The sequence below is a fragment of the Podospora bellae-mahoneyi genome, chromosome 3 (genome assembly GCF_035222275.1).
Source record: "Podospora bellae-mahoneyi strain CBS 112042 chromosome 3, whole genome shotgun sequence".
Lineage (NCBI taxonomy): Eukaryota > Fungi > Ascomycota > Sordariomycetes > Sordariales > Podosporaceae > Podospora > Podospora bellae-mahoneyi.
This window is the reverse complement of record NC_085882.1, coordinates 1716967-1738004: the sequence shown is the minus strand read 5'-3', so window position 1 is coordinate 1738004 and position 21038 is coordinate 1716967. Positions and strand designations below refer to the sequence as shown.

The window sequence follows — 21038 nt, the reverse complement described above, 5'->3', positions numbered from 1 at the left end:
TTTGTTGTCTGCTTTGCCTGACCACATTTGTTGTCCACTTTGCTGTTGATCTCCTGAGACAACCACGTTGATGTCAACGGGGTCTAACCCAGCCAGTTCATCCCGGTCGTGTAAGAAAGCAGCAGACAACACCTTCCAATTTTCCCTCCCCTCCCCCAACAACACCCCCCCTCCATTACCATCTTCTCTTGGCGAACAATATCCCACATACTCTCTCTCTCTCTCTCTCTCTCTCTCTCTTCTTTCTCTCGCTCTTGTTTTCAGTGAGATGTCGTTGGCTATCATGACCACACAGCCATCGTCAACTTGACCTTACACACCAATGATTCCTCCACCATCACCACCCCCATAACCACCCGCCTAAAAAGCACCTCCCTGCCCCTCCCCACTCAGCCCCCTCAAACTCCTCTCACTCAGCTCACTCTTCAACTCGCACCCCTTACTCTCCCTCTCCATCCGGTCCCACACCCTCATGCTCTTCCTTAATTTTTCTTGTCGCACCTTCAACTCCTCCCTCAGCCTTTCCTCGTCTTCTTTCATTTTTCTGTAGTGGGGGTCCTTCTCGTCTATTGTTGCCATTGAGAGGTCTAATTTCCCGCCACTGCCCGGGGGAAGGAGAGGGGGCAAGGTACTCATCAGATTCTGAGCCAGCGTCGCGCGAGGGGGTTGCGGGGAGGATAAGGCGGGCCCGGTGGGGGGGTTGAACGGCCTGTTGGTGTTGACACCAGCGGAGGGGCCGGTAGGAGGGGGGAGGGAGATGGAGGGGGTGGAGGGGGAGGGGGAGGCTACGCCGGTGGAGGGGGGGCCATTGTGGGAGGGGCCCGAGATGCTACCCCCTGCTGAGCGGGGACCTGTCGGGATGGAGGAGGGACCGGTCGGGGTGGGGATGGTAGGGGAGGAGGTTTGTCGAGGTGGAAGATGGGAGGGGTGGTTGTTGTTCCTAGAGACAGAGTTGGGCGGGCCCCAGGAGGAAGGGTTGATGCCGCGGCCTCCTCCACCGATGCTGTTGCGAGGGGTGAAGTTGCCTCTGGGGGAGGGAGCAATGTAGCCGCGGGGTCCGGAGGGCGGGATGCTAGGACTAGTAGTATCCCGGGCTGGGCCGCTCGGGGGGATTTGAGGGGTCGAGTGTTGCGGGATGGGTGCCACGGGGGAGGTGAAGTTGCGGGAGGCGGCCGGGCCGGTGGGAGGGGCTCTAAGCGCTGCCGGGGCCCGGGGAGGAGAGCGCATGGGAGTAGAATTGATCTCTGTAATCGCTGGCCTTGGGGCTGGCTGCATAGTCAACTGGACAGGCTGCTGTGGCGAAGGCTGCGGGGGGGCCTGTCTGGGGGTCTCTCTGGGCGGGGGAGGAGCCGAAGTTTGTACGGGAGTTGGCGCTCTCATGGAGGGCGGACGAGGCGGAGACCTGGGCGCGGGAGACTGAGGTCGAGACCGATCGTCCCGGCCACGACGAGAAGGAGGCCGCGGAGAGGATCTACCAGAGCCGCTGTGAGAGTTGATTACCGAAGTGTTGACGGAATCCCGGGGCGGCGGTGACTGGCGACGGAAGGTCGAGGCAGCAGGAGGATATCTGTCATCGCGAGGGTCTCGACGTTCCGGAGAACGAGAGCGAGGACGATAAGAACCTCCGCCGCGGGGACCGGCTGGAGGAGAACGTCTCAGAGGGGGAGAACGGTCCCGGCGAATTCTGTCTCTGTCAAAAGGCGAGCGGGACCTGCGTCTGTTACCACACAAGAGTTACTAAAAGTTTGCTCAAAAAGTCGAAAATAAAAAAGTTATGCTCACCTGATGTCCAAGTCGCGACGCGGGAGAGGAGAACGAGGGCGCTCATCTCGATCATCTCTTCTGTCGTCTCTGCGATCATCTCTTCTGTCGTCTCTACGATCATCTCTTCTGTCGTCAAATCGCCTGTCATCTCGGCGATCGTCTCTTCTGTCAATGTCGCGCCGGTCATCTCGCCGGTCATCACGGCGGTCGTCTCGCCGAGGAGACATGAACCGAGGAGGCGGCGATCTTCTCATTGGGCTTCTTCTTGGAGAACCACGATGCAAGTCGGTTCTTCCTCGACTTCTGCTACGACGCCAACGCTGAGGGGCACCACGATCTCTTGATCTGTCGCGGAAGCGATCAACACTGCGTGACCTGCGTCGAGGAGACGGTCTGCCGGGGACATAGCTGTCGGGACCTCCCGGCGGGGTGCGACCGCGATCCCTCATGGGACTGCGTGGTCGTGGGGGAGGTGATCGGTCACGGTTGTAAGGTCGATAAGATTCACCTGCACCGTACCTTCTGACTTCGCCGTCCTCGTATCTGTCGTCACGATCGTCAGTATCAACGCTTTGATCAACGAGAAAAAAATCGGCACAAAAAATACGAAGAAAAAAACACATGAACAAAAGAAAGACGTATGAAAAGTGAAAACCACGAGAGCTCCACTGAGAGCTAAGCTAGCTAAAATTCACCGAGGTGCCTGAAAGAATCTCCCTGAACTGATAGCGGTGATTCCCACTCACTCCCCACGCCGTCATCCTTCCACCTAATAAAACCTAAGCCTGCACGAAATGGACACCTGTTTGGTCCAGTAACTCGAAGTCGACATGTTCATTCTGATCACCAGATGTTGCTGATGAATCCATGACCCGCCTACAACTCCTCATCATCCACAGCTAGCTCCACGTAATAGAAAGAGGATCCCGAGCGACGTGTGCGGCGACTGACAGGTTCTATCTGACGATAAAACTCTTCACTTCTCTGCTTGATGTCGACGAGAGCTTCCTCATCTTCGTCAAAGCTCCACTTGCGACGCTTATGGGCCGATCTGCTGCGAGAAGAAACTGATTTAAAGTCTCGTCCATCGCAGCAGGATTGCCAATATGAGCTGGGGCGATGTTCGTGTTGATTGGCTTCGATCCAACGTTCTTGTCAACTGGACCAGGCAACTTTGTTCCAGCAGTGGCAGCCTTGAAGCTTTCAGTGTTCATCGACTTGATGGGCAAAGCTGACGCGCCAACATCAACAGCCGTGTTCTCTTCGGTGGTTGAGGTGGTCTCATCTGGAGGCAGAGAAACACCAGTGACAGCGGGCTTCTCATAAGCAACCGGGAGCTCCATCCGAGCCACCTCTTTGGCAAGCTGGGAATCAGTCATTGAACGATTGTCTCTGAAGAACGTCCGAGGAGCCCCTGTAATCTTCTCGAAATACCGCCCGAGCAGAACTTGAGCCGCATCTCCAGGCGCGACTGAGCTGCCACGGTAGCGGCGCTGGGAGCGTCATTGGATGTAGAAGCAACGGCCGTATGGGCGGGCATAGCAGTGTTGATGGTAGCAGGGCCAGGCTGAACATTGCCTTGGGGGATTGTATGTTGATGTTGGAGAGATACTCCGAGATAACCTTTGGAAGACTCGGTTGGGTCATGTTGTTCGACTTGAACGGTGAAAAGAGAATGTTCGAAGGCGACTCTTGGAGACTTGAAGCCGGAATAGAAGCACGACAGGCCGAAAAGCGTCGGTTGCTCGCGCTGCTCAGTTCGTAGGTCACCGAAAAATTGCTTGCTCGAGTGACGGGCGCGCGGGGGTCAATGGAGGTTTGATACTGGAAGCGTCGTGTGCTCGCGAGCTTCGTGATGAGGTTGGGAATACCTGATGAAATGTCAGTCCACGCCTTTTCTAGAGGGAAGAAGGCACACTTACATATTCCAAGATGGATATCTTCCACTTGAGGAGGTAAACACTCGCCGTGCGAGGTAGCTTTCACCCAATGAATTGAGAGAAAGGGCGGCGCAATGAAGTGATAGATGTTGGGGATGACACGACTGATCAGAACAACCCCTCGCCGGTGGGCTGCTCGTCGTTCAACTGAGGAAACAGACGAGAGGATGTCGGGCTATTGAGGTCCTTTTCTAAGGTGAAAGCTGTGATGCAAGCAGCTGTCGGGATGATGAGATAATACTCGCTTGCTCGAATGTAGATGAAGCGCTGTGTCCTGGTAGGATGTAGGATGAAGAGGTCTAGCCAACCTGTGACTGGTGGTGACGGCACACACCAACAGATGAGAGCCTCGCGCGGTCAGGTTTGAGCAAGTCGAGGAGGGTAATGGTGTAAGTGAGTCGTCGCTAAGCCTGAAGCTGACCGAGATGGAAGACTGATGTGATGGAGACGCAAGTAGATGCTGTCTTCAATGTGAAGGTCGTTGGTGGTGAAAGGTGCGGTCGAAGCTGTCAAGACATCTCCTCCAGGCTGTCGTTTCGTGTTGGCAGAATGAAAACTTTCATCCCCCCAATAGGGGCCTTGAATTACCTCTCCCCTTCGATGTCTCTGCCCCGTCGTCGTCCCATTACCCGACGATGCTGCTGCCAGTTGCTCCCAGCACCGACAACCCTCCGCTGCCAGTTGCTTCCAACACCGCCAAGCCTCAGCCCACCACTCGACGCCGACATCAACAATACCTCCCAACCACCCGATCAATCCCTATTGTCTTCCATCATCCCCCTACAGTCCCAATGACTCCTCCATCCTGCTCCCCCATATCACCCACCGCCACCCATCCATCTCACTCGAGATCCAACAACAGCACCGCAAAGAAAAGCCCACATACCTCCTACTACGCTCCATGATATCAATATATCTCTTCAATTCCGTAATCTTCAAACGTTCGTTATCAAAACAACACACAAAAACAATATCAAGAAGGTTCAGCCTCGCAGTCAGCTCTTCCCAAGTGTCGTTCAAGAAAGCCAGCAGCGCCCCACAATTTTTCTCTGTGTCCAGCGTGGCGCGCGCCGCCGACGCGACGAGGCACAGACGCCGCCAAGAAAACCGTTTTTTATCTGATAAGCCTTTCTGTTGCACCTGAAAGGGTTAGGGTTCTTGCCATTCCCACACCCAACACCTGTGTATTCACGGTTAACTTATACCTTTCAAAAAGAGAAATATACCTCGAAAGATGGCCTTTTGACTTTCTTTTGCAGCAGCAGTGATTTCATCCACAGCTTGCCAAACACCCCCGTCCAACATCACCACGCATGATTGCAAAACACACAAAACCACCACATCATAAAAACACAACAGACGACTCAATACTAGATCCAGTATACACTTAATCCCGAATATTACCCTCGCTGTACTAGCAAACACCACCTTCCACATCCCTCCTACCCCCATCCGTTAAAACCAAACTTGCTTACGCTGCGGTTATCCACCACCCCAACCACTCCTCGCTCTCTGATGGAGGGGAAAAAAAACCAAGAAAAAAAAAAAAAAACCAACCCCCTCACCCCCTCCTATTCCCCTCATCCTCCGTCGTCTCCCCCCCGTGAAGCTTCCTCGCCTGCTCAGCAATAAACCGCAGCACATCCTTAAAATGCGTATTCATCATCGGCGCCAACCCATTCACCTCGCTCCTGATGGCATTCCCGAACCGCCTCTTCATCACCTTCCTAGTAAGATCCGGGTCCGACCAGCAGGCGTGGTCGTTAGCAACGTAGACCTGTGAGTTGTCCTTGTACCATGACGACAAGTCCTCGTCCACGTCCGACTTGACAGGCCGGAGACTGCCGTCCACAAAGTTTACTATGCCAGCGATTCGGTTGCGGACGTCTGTATCAGAGTTAGCAGTGTGGTAGTCGTGGGATATGGAGGGGAATACTCACTTCTGTTGATCAACAGGACCTTGATCCCGAGGTAAGCATTACCCACCCCCATCAGGTAGATCTCGTCTGCCCCGTCGTAGAGCTGGAGGTAGTTGTCCCAGATGTAACACATCAGCTCTTGAAGATGCATTTGGAGAGTCTTCTCGTCCATTCTCGGGGTGAAGTGCTCCGTGTCGTCTGTTCGGGTAATGTAGGGGGGGACGTTGATATCAATGACCCCAAAGTCATTGTTGCAAGCCCAGTCAATGTACTTGGCCACACCATCAGACTGCACAAAGTTAGCCATCTCTCCAGGTTGCTACAAGATACAGGCAAACTCACGACCCAAGAATTGTGTGGCTCGAGAGAGTTATCAAGGGGATCCGGCTGCCCATGCAGCTCGGGAGGGTCATGTACAATCAACAGCAGCTTCTTCGCGGACTGCACGCCCTTCGTCACCAACACTTGGTTCTCAAATGACCTAAAGATGATGTCTCGTTGGATATACAACGGGAGCATGCCGTACTTGGATAACTTCTCTTTTTGTGAGGATCTGATCACGTCGTGCAGGCGAGACGAGTCGTTCTTGGTCATCTCTGTAACGTCGATGATGCCCGGCCGCATGCACTCCCAATAGGGAGCCTGGTAAGCTTGGACCTTGGCCAGGACTTTGCTGGCTTCCCTGCTGATTCTTGGAATCTGCATCTGCGGGGGTGGTTCGCCCATGAGGGTTTGAGCGACAGCCAGGGCCGATTTGGAGATGGCAGTCAGATTGTAACCACCCTCCAAACAAACGGCAACCTTGCCGCCCGCCAGAGACATCAACATGTGTGTCATGTGAGCGTAACAGGCAGGCGACACGAAGCAAGCGCCGAGCTCATCTCCGGCGGCAGCGTCGAAACCGGCAGAGATGATAACCAGGTCGGGGTTGAACTCGTGGCCAATTGGCATAACAATCTTTTGGAATGCCGCCATGTACTCGCCATCGCCCATGCCCTGGTCGTGCCACGCGATGTTGATGTTCTTGCCGAGCCCGTTTCCAGCACCGCATTGCTCCATCCCGCCATCCGGAATCATGGGGTTATCAGGCTTTCCTGGGTAAAAGTCTCCGTTCTTGTAAACATGCAAAGATATGTAGAGAATGTTGGGATCCTCGTAAAACATGTTCTGAATGCCGTTGCCGTGGTGGACATCCCAATCGAGAATCATGACGCGGCGGCAAATGTCGGGGTACTCCTTCTGGCAGACTTTGGCCGCAATCGGTACGTTGTTGAATAAACAGAAACCCATAGGCTGGTCGTACTCTGCGTGATGTCCTGGTGGTCGGATAACAGCGAAGGCATTCTTGACGGTGCCGGTAACGACAGCCTTGCAGGTTTCGATGGCACCACCGGCCGAGATCAGAGAGGCCTCGTATGTCATACTACCAACATAGAGGGACTCGCGACCTTGGTCCATCATGGCTGAGATATCGCGGAGTTCGTGCGTGGTCTTGGTGGACAGAGCCTTGACCCAGTTGAAATGTTCGACTCTATGAACAGTACGGATCTCTTCTTCTGTCGCTTCCCTTGCAGGAATCCTCCACATGTAGCTGGTTGGTCTGTTGTTAATGACATCGATGAGCTCGGCATCTGTTCCCGTAAACAGGAGACCGTGCTTTTTGAAGATCCTCATAATGACCTCGATACGCGATGGGTCTTCTGGGTGGTGAGGGTTTGGCCCGAAATCCGCGTTGGCATGGAGCTTCATGCGGTCATCGTAACAGCAACCGGTTGGTAGGATCCCTTTTCGTCGGAAACGTTCAGGATAGCCAGGCTCGCCACTCATGGAAGATGTCCCTTCGGCACTGCTCTCGGCGCTGTGGCCGTTTGGTGTCTCCAGAGAGCTCCCTCCCGACTTGGACGTTGGTTCTGAGTAGCCATTGGCGGACTGTATAGAAGGCGCATCCGCGGTCCCATCCATCACAACATCTTGGTCAACGTCCATGATGCCGCGAGGACCTGGCCAGCAAATGGAAGAGGCGAAGCGAAGGTGTTGTAGACTTGGCAAGTTTGTCTGGCTTTTGTTAGCGACGAGTCTTGAAGATAAACAGAGGTAGTGTCCAGGAAGGTGAAAAAGATAGGTGCAAAGGGCAAACAAGGCAGAAGGCTTGAGGATATGAGCTAGGCAGAGGAGCAAAGATATAGAGCTATGATAAGCACAGTGCCCAGCTACGTGACCCGTTTCAAGTGCGTGAGATGAAATGGTCAAAGACTGGTCGGAGATGAGACGACGGGAGGCTGGCACTTGCAGCAGTCTCCCGGTCATGCCCCAAACAAACGATGCTTGCCTTACCAGATTCTAGGTAGTAGAAAATGCAAAGAAATCTCTGTTCGAGGCGATTTCCAGAAAACACGTGTAGTTTAGTAACTACTATTAGTGTCGGATATTTGCTGGAAAGCCGTCGAGTGTTTGATGTTGACGGGTACTTCGAGAAGGGGATGGATCTGATATGAGACGGGATGCTGCTTGGATCTGCCAGTTGCTGCGGTGCGGAACTCCTCGCGCAGAGCTCTGAGCAGGCCTCAGAAAATAACAGAATGCTAGAGACACGTACCTCGCTGAAATAATGGGATGACTGAGCTATGAAGAGCGCGGCGCATGCCTTGTGTGGTGGTCGTGGGTGATGATGAGTGTGGTTTTGGGGTATTGTTTGGTTTCTGGAGTAAGTGGCTTAGTGACCGCTGAAGACCGCTGGACCGCCTGCCACTGAGAGCCGCTACAGCCCCACCACAGAATAATGAGCAAAGCAGGAGCAAAGGCAGTTGAGGAAACCAGTCCTTTCTGTTCTTTATCAACAAAAATCACCATTTTGATCAAACTAAAAAACCTCCATGATAGACACCTTAACCAATCTATTGCACTGCAGGGTTAACTGTAGGGAAGAGCGAGCTCTCTCCTATGGTGGGGCCGCCACAGGTTCACCACACATTGCGAAGTGGCCAACACAGATACTATTGCCGAGTAACTGAAATCATGATTTTCTTGGGTGTTCTGGGTTCATTGTGTGTTAAGATATATTCTATCACTTCACTGAAAGCACCAGATACCCCACATCAACAACTCGACTGAAGCTGATCACCAAGAGACCAACGAATCTCGTCCTGTTCTATAACCCCAGCTACACCAATCCATTCTCAATCCGTACCCGCAACCAGTCTGCCAACCCTGACGCCCCCAATAAGAAAAATCCCACTGCCACGTACATATCGCCCGGAATAAGGCCCCTCCCTCCCCCCATCAGCACCATGAACCACCCTCAGCTCCTCACTCTCCTCCGTCTCATGATCAAGCACACCTCCGTACCTCCCAGGGAACCCCTCCACCGGAAAAGGCGACCTCTCCATCCCCATCATCTTCTCCCTCTCATGCCTCACACTCAAGACGGCCATGCTCAACACCTCGGTAGTATCCTCAATCCTGTTCTTGTCAACACACATCCCACAGCATCACTCTAAAGATCAACTCACCAAGGCTCACTCAACCTAATCCACCTAACCAACCCCCCCCTCCCCCCAATCCTCCCCCCTCCCCCCACCAACAACCTCAGCAAATCCCCCGGCCTCAATTTCATCATCGTCCCCAAAATCTGCCTATTCTCCTCCCCATCCCCCCACCCAATCCCCTCCGCCAGCGACCTATCCCCAATCACCTCCATAACCGCCGTAACAGAAGGACAAACCTCCCTCCCCACCGCAGCCCAAACCGTCTCCCATACATCATTCAACTCATGTAGTTCCGTAGTGGAAAACTTCCTCATAAACGCCACCGGCTCCGCCGTCCGTCGGGTCTGCCGCCCAGCATGATGCACCCTCGCAAACCAATCCCAAATAAACAACCCCCTCCTAAACCGCTCCTTTTCCCTCCCATTCATCAACCTCATCTCCCCAACATCACAGTCGTAGAATCTGAACCGTTGGAATTCCGCCTCCCAGAGTTTGACGCCCCGGCAAAAGTTCATGATACGGTCCATCTCCCTATCCCTCCCATCACGGCCACCCCCAACCCCCGTCAACCGTCCCAACCACTCCCTCGCAGACCTATTCCCAACCCCAGTTACCTCACCCGTTTCAAATGCCTGAAAGAACAACCCCACAGGTGTGAACTCCCGTTCGATGATGGAAGACAGGATATACCTCCAATGTTTTCGTAAGATGCACCTCATGAAGCTGCTGACACCCAACATGCTACCGAACCCCTCAAAGTCGAGATTGGTCGCAATCTTGACGACAATCTCGACAGGTAGCTCGTCCAGTACTAATCTCCCTTTGAGGCGTTGCTGTCCCGTCTCAACAACAGGCGCTGCCATGGGCGTTGGTTGGCTGACGATTTCTGAGAAGAGCTTCATCTTGTGTTAGCAACCGCACCGGAGATGTTGACTGGGGATGAACTCACCATTTCGGATGTCTGGGCGATTTATGTAGACCTTTAGTGTAGGTGGTAATCTAGATCTCGGTAGAAACTCCTCGCTCTCAAGTGATATACAACAGGAAAAAGAAACACACACACCCGCCCCCCTATCCCCCCCTGAAAACCCAGAGGCGTGCAAGACAAACAGATATCCTCAAAGCACAACCACCCCTCCCTTGGGGCTATCAAAAGTGAGAGTAATATCAGCATCGCTGCTGGTGGTGGTGGTGGTGACAACATCACTGTTCCGCATCGTAGCCGCCGTTGACGGCCAATAAAGGTGTATAAACGCCATGATCGCGCCGTTTCGGATGCCAATGTTCAATTTTCGGTGTTTCCTCTTCAAATATCACACTAAAAAGTGAAGAAAAAAAAAGAAGAAAAAAACACGAAACCACACGCTCGAGGGAGGAGGGCGACCGATGTTTTATCATTTCCCAAGATTAACTCTTAGCACGTCACTCAACCGCGCCTCCTGTGTAACCGTTACCGCAGCCCCCTGCCAATTACAGTAATTTACCATCTTTCACTCCGGTAATTACAACACCAACCCGCTCACCACAGGGACCAGGGCGTCGCTTGTCATCTTTGAGACCATTTTCATATGGCCACTGTGTACAGAAACCCATAGAAAAGCACCCCCCTCCTCTAAGCAAACAACTCTCGGGTATCAAGCCCACTCTTGTCCTTAAATGCCTCCCCATTCTCCAACCCCAACTTCCTTTTCCTCGCCAGATTATCCCTCGTCTGCTCCTGCCTCGCCACATGCCTGCTCGCCTTGCTCTTCCTCAGCTCCGCCCGCACATGGTTCGGCGAGATGAACCTCTTGTTCTCATAAATAATCGGCCCGCCAAAAGCGCCCTCCTGGATGATAATCGGCGTCAGGACAAATCTCGGGCCAATCTCAATCAAGCTGATGTCTGTCTCCTTGCTGTCGAGCCCGCCCTTCTTTGACTTTTTGCTGGTGGCACCCTCCTCTTCCTCGTCACCATCATCCCCCTTCGTCTTGGCCACCTCCCGAATCTCATAGTTGCGAATCCAAATCTTGCCATCCGCCACGCTGAACCCCATGACGTGATCAACAAACGGCTTGGACTTGCGCGCGCCCTCGGGCACGCCAAACATGTGTGTAAACACCTCCTTGATGACCTGGAGGTGCGGTTCCGTCTCAAAGGTGGCGTCAAACGAGAGGATCGGTCGCGAGCCCTTGAGGCAGTTGCCTTGGAAGTGGAGTTCCTCCATTGTGTGCACTGCGCAAGTTATACTGTCAGTTCTCCTTCCTCTACTATCCAACGTCTGCAAAACTCACAATTCTGAGCATGAAACTTAATCGTCGGCCCATTAGGAACCTTGCTGAACCACATATACAAATCCTTCCCCTTGCGCGCCTCAAAAAACATGACATTGTTGCAGTTGTACAGCTCCGCCAGCTCGTTCAGCTGGTACAAATTTGACTTGGAGTCAAACTTGACGTCTTTCCTTCCGTGGGGGAGCATAGCCGCCAGGTCGTTGAGAAGATGTCGGTGTCTACGCATTCATTCACCCCCGTTAGCCAACCCTCCCGCTCCTCTTCTTCTTCTTTTGCGCAAAAGTGTAACAAACCTATGGGTAACGCCTCTGGAGGAAAGGATCAACACCCTCTGCTTGTTTTTCCTAACCCCGTTACCGCTGCTCTTTGAATCCTCATCGATATCCATCTTGTCAGCCTTGCTGCTGGTCTTGGCCAGCGATTTGTAAACAGCTGCCATCCTCGTTTCTTTCTCTTTGCTCGTCTCGATTTCGGGTATCAAACGTCCTTCGTCAAAGTGGATGGTGGTGGCGGGGTGGGGAGTTGTTTGTCGTCGGTCGCAAAGTTCTTGTCCCAAAAAAAAAGTTATTGTTCCTGCTGATGCCAGTCGCCTGCAGCATCAATTGGCACTGCAGCAAGCCAACAAAAAAAAGTTCGTCCACTGATTCGCGGCTCCACTCCAGATAAGGCTTATCTTAGCGTCGCCTGGTGCAAGGCGGTGAGCGAGGGGTACTCCCGTATGGAGCAAGGGGCCACTGGGGCCTCGCCGCCGCTGCTTGTGAAGGTCGAGAAGCCAAGACCCGACTTTTGGACCTTGCGCGTGCCTGGAACATGAAACGAAACTAAAAAAAAATGACAGATGGAGAAAGGGTACGAAAAAAAGTATTTTGAGTGATGCCTTTGCAAAAAGGGGCGTCCGAAGTTGGCCTACGTCTCGGCCGCAGAGAAAATGTCTTGATACAATGACCCGGTGACGCCAGACATCACAATGTGGTAAATAGTAGTAAAATGTATTATCCCAGTTCAATCAGCTAACTGCCTCGTAAAACCATGCCTGAATGATGGTCGAAGGAAAACGGAAAACCCATTTGTAGAAATCCCAACAACCAGCAAAGGTATGTAAAAGCAGTAGACAACAAAAACAAGCAAGTAGAACGCATCCCCGGGAGGCTTAGCAAGATCCATATCCTCTCCCCATGGCCATAAGAATCCCCGTCCCCGTTCATATCAGACATAAAGTGACGCCATGTAATCATCATATCCGCCCACTATTAACAGCAACCCTTGGACTCCCCCTTTGGCCCTTCCTGGCTCAGCGTGATGTTTGTGCCGCCCTCCCTTGGGTCGAACTTCTTGCCGTCCTCCTCGGCGAAACTCTTGGTCGATACGATGTTGTAGATCTCTGGAGCCAGACTATCAGTGCATGTCGTTGTGCAAAAAGGTCAGGTATGACGTACCGGTCAAGATGTTTTGGAAAGCAAGCTCAACGTTGGTCGCATCGAGGGCCGAAGTCTCGATAAAAGAGAGGTGGTTCTCGGCTGCAAAAAAAGAAACAGAAAAAAAAGCATACGTCAGTCCATGTCCGGCGCATCCCAGGCACCCATATTATTCTCGGGAGGCGTCGCAAACATACCCGCAAAGTTCTTGGCATCATCTGTAGGAACAGCTCTGAGGTGTCGCAAATCGCTCTTGTTTCCCACCAGCATGATGACAATGTTGCTGTCGGCATGATCCCGCAGCTCCTTGAGCCACCGGGTTACGTTCTCGTAGGTGATGTTCTTGCTGATGTCGTAGACGAGGAGAGCGCCGACGGCGCCGCGGTAGTAGGCAGAAGTGATGGCGCGATACCGCTCCTGACCGGCAGTGTCCCAAATCTGAGCCTTGATGGTCTTGTTGTCGACCTGGATCGATCTAGTGGCGAACTCGACGCCGATGGTCGACTTGGAGTCTAGGTTGAACTCATTGCGGGTGAACCGGCTGAGCAGGTTGGACTTTCCGACACCAGAGTCTCCAATCAACACCACTGTAGCAAAAGGTCAGCATCAGCGAATGTGTCTTGTTGTTGCGCGGGCGCGGTCGGAGAGGTAGAAAGGTAGGTTGGTAGGCACCTTTGAAGAGGAACTAATCGACCGGAAAGAGGGTCTTGTCAGCGCAATGTCCATCAAGGGGTTCCCAGGCACGAGGTTCGGGGGAGAAAGGCTTACATCGTACTCGTCGTTGGCCATGGCTGCGATGAGGTGAGAGGTGAGGGTGCTTGGGGTCTCTTGGAATCTGAAATGTGCCGGGGAGGTTGTCTCGGTCGATGGGTCGAAGCTGGATTCGTTGATGCAAGTGCACAAAGACGGAATGCCAAAGCCAGCCAGATGCCAAATACCAGGTTCAAACGCCCAGGCAAGCAGCGTCCAGGAGTCAATGAGGGCAGGGCGGTGCGGCTCAGGCCAGTGGGTCTCGGTCCAGCAGTTGGTCGAGCGTCCCAGCTGACGAACAAGTGGCGGTGTTCGGCGCCTGTTTTAGGATGGCTGATAACGGGCTTTGCTGCCGTCTATCTTTGGCCCTTTCAGGTTCTTTTGGTTTGTCCGGGGGTCTGTCGGAAAAGTGACGGGACAACCTGAATAAAGGTCCGGCTCTCAATACTTTGTTCAGAGACACAGCATCTCTCTGTCAAATCCGTAGCGGAGTCCAGTGCACTTGTCACTCTCGGGACTCGGACAAGCCGGGGTCTTCAAACTTGAACCATGCACTGCAAAGGGGATGTCACGTGCTGAAGCTTGAACTTACAAGGGTAGCATCGGCTCTCCCCACGTCCAGATACCGACGACATGGTTGATGTGCAAAGACAAATATCAAGGCTGACAGCATCACAAGGAGCGAGAACTTGCAAGTGTTATAATTAAGCTTTTTCGGTGTTTTTGTGGTGCGAGGCGGCTACTAGCCAACTCAAAAATTGAGGCCAGTGTCCACTTTTCAGAGACCCAAACACATCAACCTATGCTGTGAGAGCTCAAGGCTCTAGTCTCTTGATATTGGATCCGCGCGTTGGCTATTTCTCCATCAAAAACATTATTCAGCTGTCCAAGAGGCTTTACTGCTGCGGCATGAGCTATTGTGGTCTCTCCTACAATGATATTCAACAAAAGAACCCTGCAAGACAGAGCGGAGCTGTTCTTGGTGTCGATGATCGGGCCATTGCTGAGGCAACACCTCAAGCTGCCAATTCCCGCTGCCTTGAGTGGCCCTTTCCTGCCTCTCCTGAGGGCAATACCCAAATCCTGATCCAATTGAAGAGCGGGGTTGATACTGAAGGGCCGTTCTTGCCTGTTTGGTGATACTTGTGATGGTGGGGCAGCTTCACCCAGCAACCAACCCCTAGCAATTATTTAGTGGGACCTCAGGCCTCATTGGTTCACACTCCTGAGGTCGCTTCTCAACTTCATCTCATATCTGCTTCAGTGAACAGCAAACGAATCAAAGGAAACCTTCGTGGGGCATCATTTGTTTCACGGTGCGTGGAAATAAATCATCCCATATCACAGCACATCGAACCGATCTATGGTCCGATCAATCGATTCTCCTGGTGAGTTGAGCCGAACTTCACACACCATCACCTACCTTACAGTCTGCATCAAATGCTAACTTGAGTGTAGCATCTCACACCACGCACATATCTGGCCCAAATATATTGCCAGAACTAGCTCCACCGGGTGGTGCATGGTCAAGAGCCTTCGGGCATCGACCATTGATGCCAGCACCAACCGCCCCTGCCTGTCCAACAGCACTTGCACACCATGTTCAAGAATATCCTCGTGGAGAGTTGGCCATCGAGGCTGGACGACGACCCGGCTGAGAGCGACGATGATGCCATCTCATTGACATCCACAATCCCTCCCCCCGATGACGAGGAGTATGTCGTCGAATCGATTCTGGCTGAACGCCCAAACCAAAACGGAATCATGTACTATCTCGTTCAGTGGGATGCTACCCGGTTTGATCCGTTCTGGGACAGCACTTGGGAGCCCGCAGAGATTTTTGGTGATGATATGATTGCCCAGTGGGCTGAGACCAAGGCCAAGCAAGAAGCTGGCGAAGAGAAGCCTTTTGATGTCGACAGGTACTTTGCAGTTCAACAACAAAAGGAGCGGGAGAAAAGAGAAAGGCACAATCTTCGTAATGCGAAGCGCGCACGGCTGGGTCTTCCCTTGACCGAGCCTTTGCCAGCATCATCGTCCAAGTCAAGTGCTATTCCAGAAGATGATTCGAGTAGTGATGAGGCGAGTGAGGATGGCGATGTTGTGGAAGTGTCGGCCCCTCAGCCCAAGCCACCCAAGGTACGAAAACCATCTTCGACCTCGATTTATAAGAAGGGCGTTGCAAGGCCTATTAAGACCACTGCTTCCAAATCGCCAACAAATTCCAAGCCTCTGAAGTCCTCGACCTTGTCAAAATCAAACCAGGATAGGCCAGCAAGCCTCCCAGGCAAACTAGCCAAACCTGCAGCGACCTCCGACCCCCTGGCATCATCTTCCACAAAGAAACGGCAAGCTACAGCTCCGTCGACCACTGGATACGAGGGAACTGCAAGAAAAACAAGTAAAGACGACATGAGCGGCCCGTCAAAATCAAAGACCAAGGAATCAAACCTCGGTTCCAAGGGTGCCGCATCTAGCATAAGAGCGCCATCGGGCCAAAAGACAACGGCCCGCAAGTCGACCCAAAAGACCGTCCAAAGCAAGACGGGGAACATCTTTACTGGCGGTAAAGTAAGGAAACCACGGCCTGTCATTGAGGAGGTTATGTCCAATCCCGCAAAGGACCCCAAGCCCTTCAGCAACATGCATCTCGGGAGATTGGCCGAACTTCGTAGCCGTGCGAGGGAAGACATTGCCCCTGACCCTTCAAAGGTGGCCCTCTTCCCCCTGACCGAGGGGCCTGCTGCAGCGAGAAAGAAGTCCAAGGAAACTGCACAGCCGATGGATCTACCGGAAGACGACAGCCTTTTTGTTGGCGACTATTCGATGGAGCTGGAGTCGGACCCAGAAGACATAACAGCACCCATTTCCTCCAGTCGGACCGGCCTTGCACCGATCTCGACAGGCCTAGTGCCGGCAACCTCAGCAGGCCTCACAGCGACGTCGGCAGGAATCTCACCAAGAACAATTGACCCAGCACCAGCCTCAGCGAGCCTGCCGTCATCACCACAAGCACACACGGCACCAATCTCAAGGCCCCCTTTGAAAAAGCGGAAGTCGGTGAGATGGGATGACGACGTGAACAGCGTCATCGAATTCCGTGAGCCGGATCCCATGGATTTGGACGATAATGCTCCTGTGCAAAAAGATCAAGTTGAGGCCACTCCACGGCCTGCAGCATCTCTCACTGCTCGGCCTCCTACCCCACCTCCCACATTGTCTGCTCCTGAGCCAACAGTTACTATCATACCCCAACGCAATACCTGTTCAGAAAAGCGGGTTAGGTTTGGCAAGCCCCAGTCTGGGTCCATATGTATTCAAACAACTTTTAACGGGTTACCTGATGGGACTCGTGATGAGCTGTATGCAAGGTTTCTAGCCACGGAGAGCTTGGAGTTTGACCACAGTTGCCTTGCTACATCGGTAGCTACCGCACTGCACTCAATGGTTAAAACTGACTTGGCCTTTGGCGGCTTAAGTTCTAATACCGACCAACAAAGGCTACAAAATGTGGCGAGTTCTTTACGAGCCGGCATTATGGGACTGCTTTGTGCTCAGCCAGACTACAGCATTCTCATTTACCCGTCAAAGTGTGAAGAATGGAATGCCGTTCAGCTCAGGGGACTTTCAGCGTCAGGTCCATCTGAATTTGAGCTCTTGTACTACATATTTATACCACACGAGCCTCTCCTGGCCCTGTTGCCGCCACCCCGGGATGTGCCACCTAAGCCGCCTGGCGCTGGCAAGGAGTCATCAAATCGGCAACTGATCATGGAAAAGTTCTTCGGTTTTGACTACCAGAGGCTGCTACCAACCAGCTTGAAGCCCGCATCGACACATAACTTCTTCCTGGCATTTCCTGACTCAAAGATGGAAGTTCGTCTCTTGCTATTTCACTGGCTTCGTGCATGTGAGCCCAACTGCTGTATCTTCACAAGCGACCATCCTGGGAGCTGGTATGCCTTCCAGAGCAAGCTCAGCTCAGAAGAGACAGCGGGTGTGGTCATCGTACATGAGTTGATGGCGTGGACTTTGCACAGGTTCCCGAATCTGCGACATCTCTTACTTGGCCGAGATGATCAGTTTTGGTGCTTTACAGAGCCGATGAGCAAGCTCCCGATGTATCCATCAACAATTTCGCTGTTGGAAGAAAGTTCTGTGGTGCCTCCCGGCCAACTCCAGCTCACGCGCTTGTTTCCCCTAGGGGCGGCCATATTATTGACCCCAAGCTTTCTGGTAGCGGAACCAACTCGAGCCCTCGAAATCATCGACTGGTTTCTGATGTACTTTGCCAAATCCACAACATGTCGTCTTGTTACCGCATGGGACTTTGCAGCCTACCTCAGGGACTTGGCTGAGGAGAAGGAGCATGAGCGAGCCAAGCTGCTAGCCTCTCCAGCAGCGATGGAGAGCACGGCCAATCTTGCCATTCTCGAGAACTTGAAAGGTTTAAGCAAGGAAGATTGCGAGAGCCGGTTTACTGCCGCTATAAAGGCCTATGAGCTGGACGACCTGAGACGTCGAAAACTCCCGCCTGTTGGTGACAACGAGGAGAGCGCCACGCTGGTCTATGCTATTGACAAGATCGACCCCAATGACGAGCAAAGCCTCGTCAACTGGTTTGGGTACTGGTCAACACTGCGATTGGATCAGTTCCGCCACTTCTATGTTCTTGGTACAGACGACTCCATAACAGCGCGTCGGTCTGAAAGAGGCGAGCGAGAAATCACCGTTCCAACGTACACCAGCCGCACCATCAATGACTCAGACTACGTGTTGAAGGGTACCTTGGAGCACTACCGTGTTTGCAACACGCAGGCCGAACAATCCGGACAAGCCCACGCTGTTGCAGAGAGCGCAGGTATAGCACCAGCCGTCACCTCTGCTGCAGCCCCTGCTTCTGTGTATCAGGCCTTCGCAATGCACGAGGTCTCCAGCGAGTGCTTTAGTCGCATATCACAGCACTCACTTGCTGAGATGCTGAAAGATGTGGGGCCAAGCGAATGGAATTCCAGTCTCTGGATCTTGTTCGGGTTTCCTGTTTCGTGGTCCGATAGCGACATGGGCGATCATTACGAAGATTTCACATTGCACTGGAACACCATCTCGAGCTGGTTCAAATGGGGGTTTCCATGGGGAGGAAGGCATGGGACCACGCGGTTCAATACCTATGTCGGTTTCTTCTATACCATCCCCGACGAGTGGGACCCCGACAACAAGCCTGACGACCGCACGCCAAAAAGACACCCCTGGCTCGTCTTTTATCGGCCACGTGATGCGTTTAAGAGACCGTGGACAGACGCCGAGCTTATCATCTGGGATCCTGCGGCCCCAAGGAGGTTTGGAGACCGTCAGCCCACCGAGGGCGAGCTTACGTTCATGCAGCGGCAACTGATCAAGCATGTACGGGAGCATACAGGGGAAAGGAATCCCGGCACCAGGTTGACCGATGTGTGGCTTGGGGGTTACATGGTCCCGGAAGAATGCCAATCTCCGCACGACATTGATGTGGTGGCTCTATTTCTCCAGGCCTTGGGCACCGAGTTCCAGTTTAAGAAACTTATTCCCGCGCCGCGTACCAGCATGTTGAGACCCAATAAAGGTTTCAAAAGGGTGAAGCTCGCCACGGATCCAGTTACTGACGAGGACGATGTAGAGATGGGTGTCCGGGATTCTGAGACATCGGATGAGGAAGACGCCCGCATCATTTTCCATCCACCTCGCGCTACAGGGCGGCCCTTGTCGGACGACGGGCCCCCATCCAAGTGTACCAACAGGCTCTTTGAAGAAGCCCGCCTCTGGCGCAACAGGTATGGGCGACGCTCACAGTACATGAAGTATCGGTTTCGACCTACCACGGAGTGGTACAAGGACCAGGAGGAGGAGGGGCGTGGCTTTTCTCACATAACGGTCGATTCATGGCGAAACATTTTTGGTGCACTCAGCATCGGTCAACACAAGGGATCAACAGTCGGCTCCGCTTAGGACTTGGGACCGCCAACCCCACGTTGGCCGGCGTGGACTGAGGCCGGTGGAGGCGTCGGGGGAAGTGCAGCCAAAGGTGATGGGGGTGCTCAAAAGCAGCCATCTACGTATGGACAGTCACCCATTACAGTCTCGCGGACTGCCTCCAGCTCTTCCTACCATCAAAGCAGCGTGCCCCCTCCGATGTTGCAGGAGCCACCAGCTGTGACTTTGACGACACTCACTGAGCCTTCAACGACACCAGCTGAGCCTTCAACGGCACCAGCTGAGGCTTCAACGACACCTGCCTTAACCCCGTTGGGTATGCCGATACCGATGAGATTGGTCAACAGACTCAGCACCCCGTTGAAGTCAATACTGAAAAACTCGAGAACCCCACAGCCGACCGCTGCTATGGGCGAGGTCCAGCTTCCAGATTACAATGCTGAAAATACACCTTCCAGCGCGGCATTTTCTAGATTGCGCATCTCCTCACCACCGCCAGCGTCTCGGGCATTGAAAAAGACAGTCCCTTCTGAGGAACCTTCTGCTAAATCGAAGGCGATGACAGTGGGTTCGGTTGCCGGTCGTAGTAAGCGGCCTCGAATACCAGATTCGGCTTCAGGGGATTCGATCGTCGTAAGCGGGGAGGACGATACACCGAGTACCATTCCAACGCCCGAGTCCCACAGACCGAAGAAGCGGCGGACGTCTGAGACTGCTAGCATGGCAATCAGGGGGGAAGAGACGGTCTCCTTGGCTAGCAAGCCTTCAACTTCAACGTTGATCAAGGCGTTGCCAGTTTTGACCAAGACAGCAGCGGATTCACGGCCTAAAGCACAGGGCAAAGCGTCTGCATTGCCGTCCAGATCTTCAACCTCGAAGCCCCCAAAAACATCAGCAACGCCTATTCCGGTGCCAAAAGTCCCGGGCGTAAGGCCCGCAATGACGACTCCCACATCACAGTCCAGGACGCCCATATCGCAGCACAACACCCCCGGCACGAGACCCCCAACGGCAACTCCCACCGCGGGTTCCGTCCCCAGGCTCTTCAATACAGCAGTTCCCCCACACCGAAAGGTCGGCGGCACAGTTACAAACCAAGCTGGCGAAGAAAGCACCACGATCCCTCCTCTTCGGCCCAGCGACCCCAAACGGCGCAAGACACTGAAGCCTCCGTCTTCAACATCGACCAGCGGCAGCGCCCCTGCTCCCAAGACCACCACGAAGACCGGGAAGCGTGCCGGAACCAACAAGGCGAGGCCTTCTTAGGAGCAGGGTGAAAACACTTCGCTGGGCGGGAGGTATCCACCGATCCCAACCATGCCACGTCTGACACCACGCGCATATTCACGCCTACTCTTTGCTCTTTGAAGGCTGCTGCTGCGAGGGAGGGCAAGGAGGGAGAGCGGATTGTCGGGTAGTGATGTGAGGAGAATCAGGCTGGGGGAGAGAAGGAGGTTGGGAGAGTTATCTGAGGGGTTTGCTGAGTGGCACTGGAGGGGGTGTGAGAGAGAGGGAGAGACTG

The 21038-nt window shown here is 53.5% G+C and overlaps 7 protein-coding genes across 7 annotated transcripts; 1 reads left to right on the top strand and 6 right to left on the bottom strand.

Moving 5' to 3' along the window:
- Positions 1–360: 360 nt before the first annotated feature.
- QC761_0053030 (uncharacterized protein) lies at positions 361–2387 on the bottom strand (the record flags this gene model as incomplete). Its single annotated transcript, XM_062872499.1, has 3 exons — positions 361–1717; positions 1783–1866; positions 1891–2387. 3 exons carry the CDS (start codon positions 2385–2387, stop codon positions 361–363), a joined length of 1938 nt encoding a protein of 645 aa, XP_062733447.1.
- A 333-nt stretch (positions 2388–2720) lies between these two features.
- On the bottom strand, positions 2721–3143 carry QC761_0053020 (uncharacterized protein; the record flags this gene model as incomplete). Its single annotated transcript, XM_062872498.1, has 1 exon — positions 2721–3143. One exon carries the CDS (start codon positions 3141–3143, stop codon positions 2721–2723), a length of 423 nt encoding a protein of 140 aa, XP_062733446.1.
- A 1854-nt stretch (positions 3144–4997) lies between these two features.
- On the bottom strand, positions 4998–8306 carry HDA1 (Histone deacetylase hda1). Its single transcript, XM_062877652.1, has 3 exons — positions 5966–8306; positions 5645–5912; positions 4998–5591 (listed from the first exon to the last, which is right to left on the bottom strand). Exons 1-3 carry the CDS (start codon positions 7928–7930, stop codon positions 5266–5268), a joined length of 2559 nt encoding a protein of 852 aa, XP_062733445.1. The 5' UTR covers positions 7931–8306; the 3' UTR covers positions 4998–5265.
- Positions 8307–8621: 315 nt separating this feature from the next.
- On the bottom strand, positions 8622–10010 carry QC761_305070 (uncharacterized protein; the record flags this gene model as incomplete). Its single annotated transcript, XM_062877651.1, has 2 exons — positions 8622–9082; positions 9133–10010. The coding sequence occupies 2 exons, from the start codon at positions 10008–10010 to the stop codon at positions 8800–8802; spliced, it is 1161 nt and encodes a 386-aa protein (XP_062733444.1). The 3' UTR covers positions 8622–8799.
- Positions 10011–10720: 710 nt separating this feature from the next.
- BRX1 (Ribosome biogenesis protein brx1) lies at positions 10721–11820 on the bottom strand (the record flags this gene model as incomplete). The annotated part of the gene is made up of 3 exons (XM_062877650.1): positions 10721–11322; positions 11382–11599; positions 11675–11820. 3 exons carry the CDS (start codon positions 11818–11820, stop codon positions 10721–10723), a joined length of 966 nt encoding a protein of 321 aa, XP_062733443.1.
- Positions 11821–12631: 811 nt separating this feature from the next.
- Positions 12632–14030, bottom strand: YPT31 (Rab GTPase ypt31; the record flags this gene model as incomplete). Its single annotated transcript, XM_062877649.1, has 5 exons — positions 13565–14030; positions 13469–13481; positions 12994–13383; positions 12818–12898; positions 12632–12762 (listed from the first exon to the last, which is right to left on the bottom strand). Exons 1-5 carry the CDS (start codon positions 13583–13585, stop codon positions 12632–12634), a joined length of 636 nt encoding a protein of 211 aa, XP_062733442.1. The 5' UTR covers positions 13586–14030.
- Positions 14031–16372: 2342 nt separating this feature from the next.
- QC761_305040 (uncharacterized protein) lies at positions 16373–20782 on the top strand (the record flags this gene model as incomplete). Its single annotated transcript, XM_062877648.1, has 2 exons — positions 16373–19456; positions 19532–20782. 2 exons carry the CDS (start codon positions 16373–16375, stop codon positions 20780–20782), a joined length of 4335 nt encoding a protein of 1444 aa, XP_062733441.1.
- Positions 20783–21038: the final 256 nt, after the last annotated feature.

What these genes read in the sequence shown, in the direction of transcription:
- HDA1 (XM_062877652.1), bottom strand. Translation starts at nt 7,930, where the DNA reads ATGACCGGGAGACTGCTGCAAGTGCCAGCCTCCCGTCGTCTCATCTCC. An exon ending in AGCCACACAATTCTTGGGTC is followed by an intron (nt 5,913 to 5,965) that starts GTGAGTTTGCCT and finishes AACTTTGTGCAG; the next exon opens with TCTGATGGTGTGGCCAAGTA. An exon ending in GGTCCTGTTGATCAACAGAA is followed by an intron (nt 5,592 to 5,644) that starts GTGAGTATTCCC and finishes ACTCTGATACAG; the next exon opens with ACGTCCGCAACCGAATCGCT.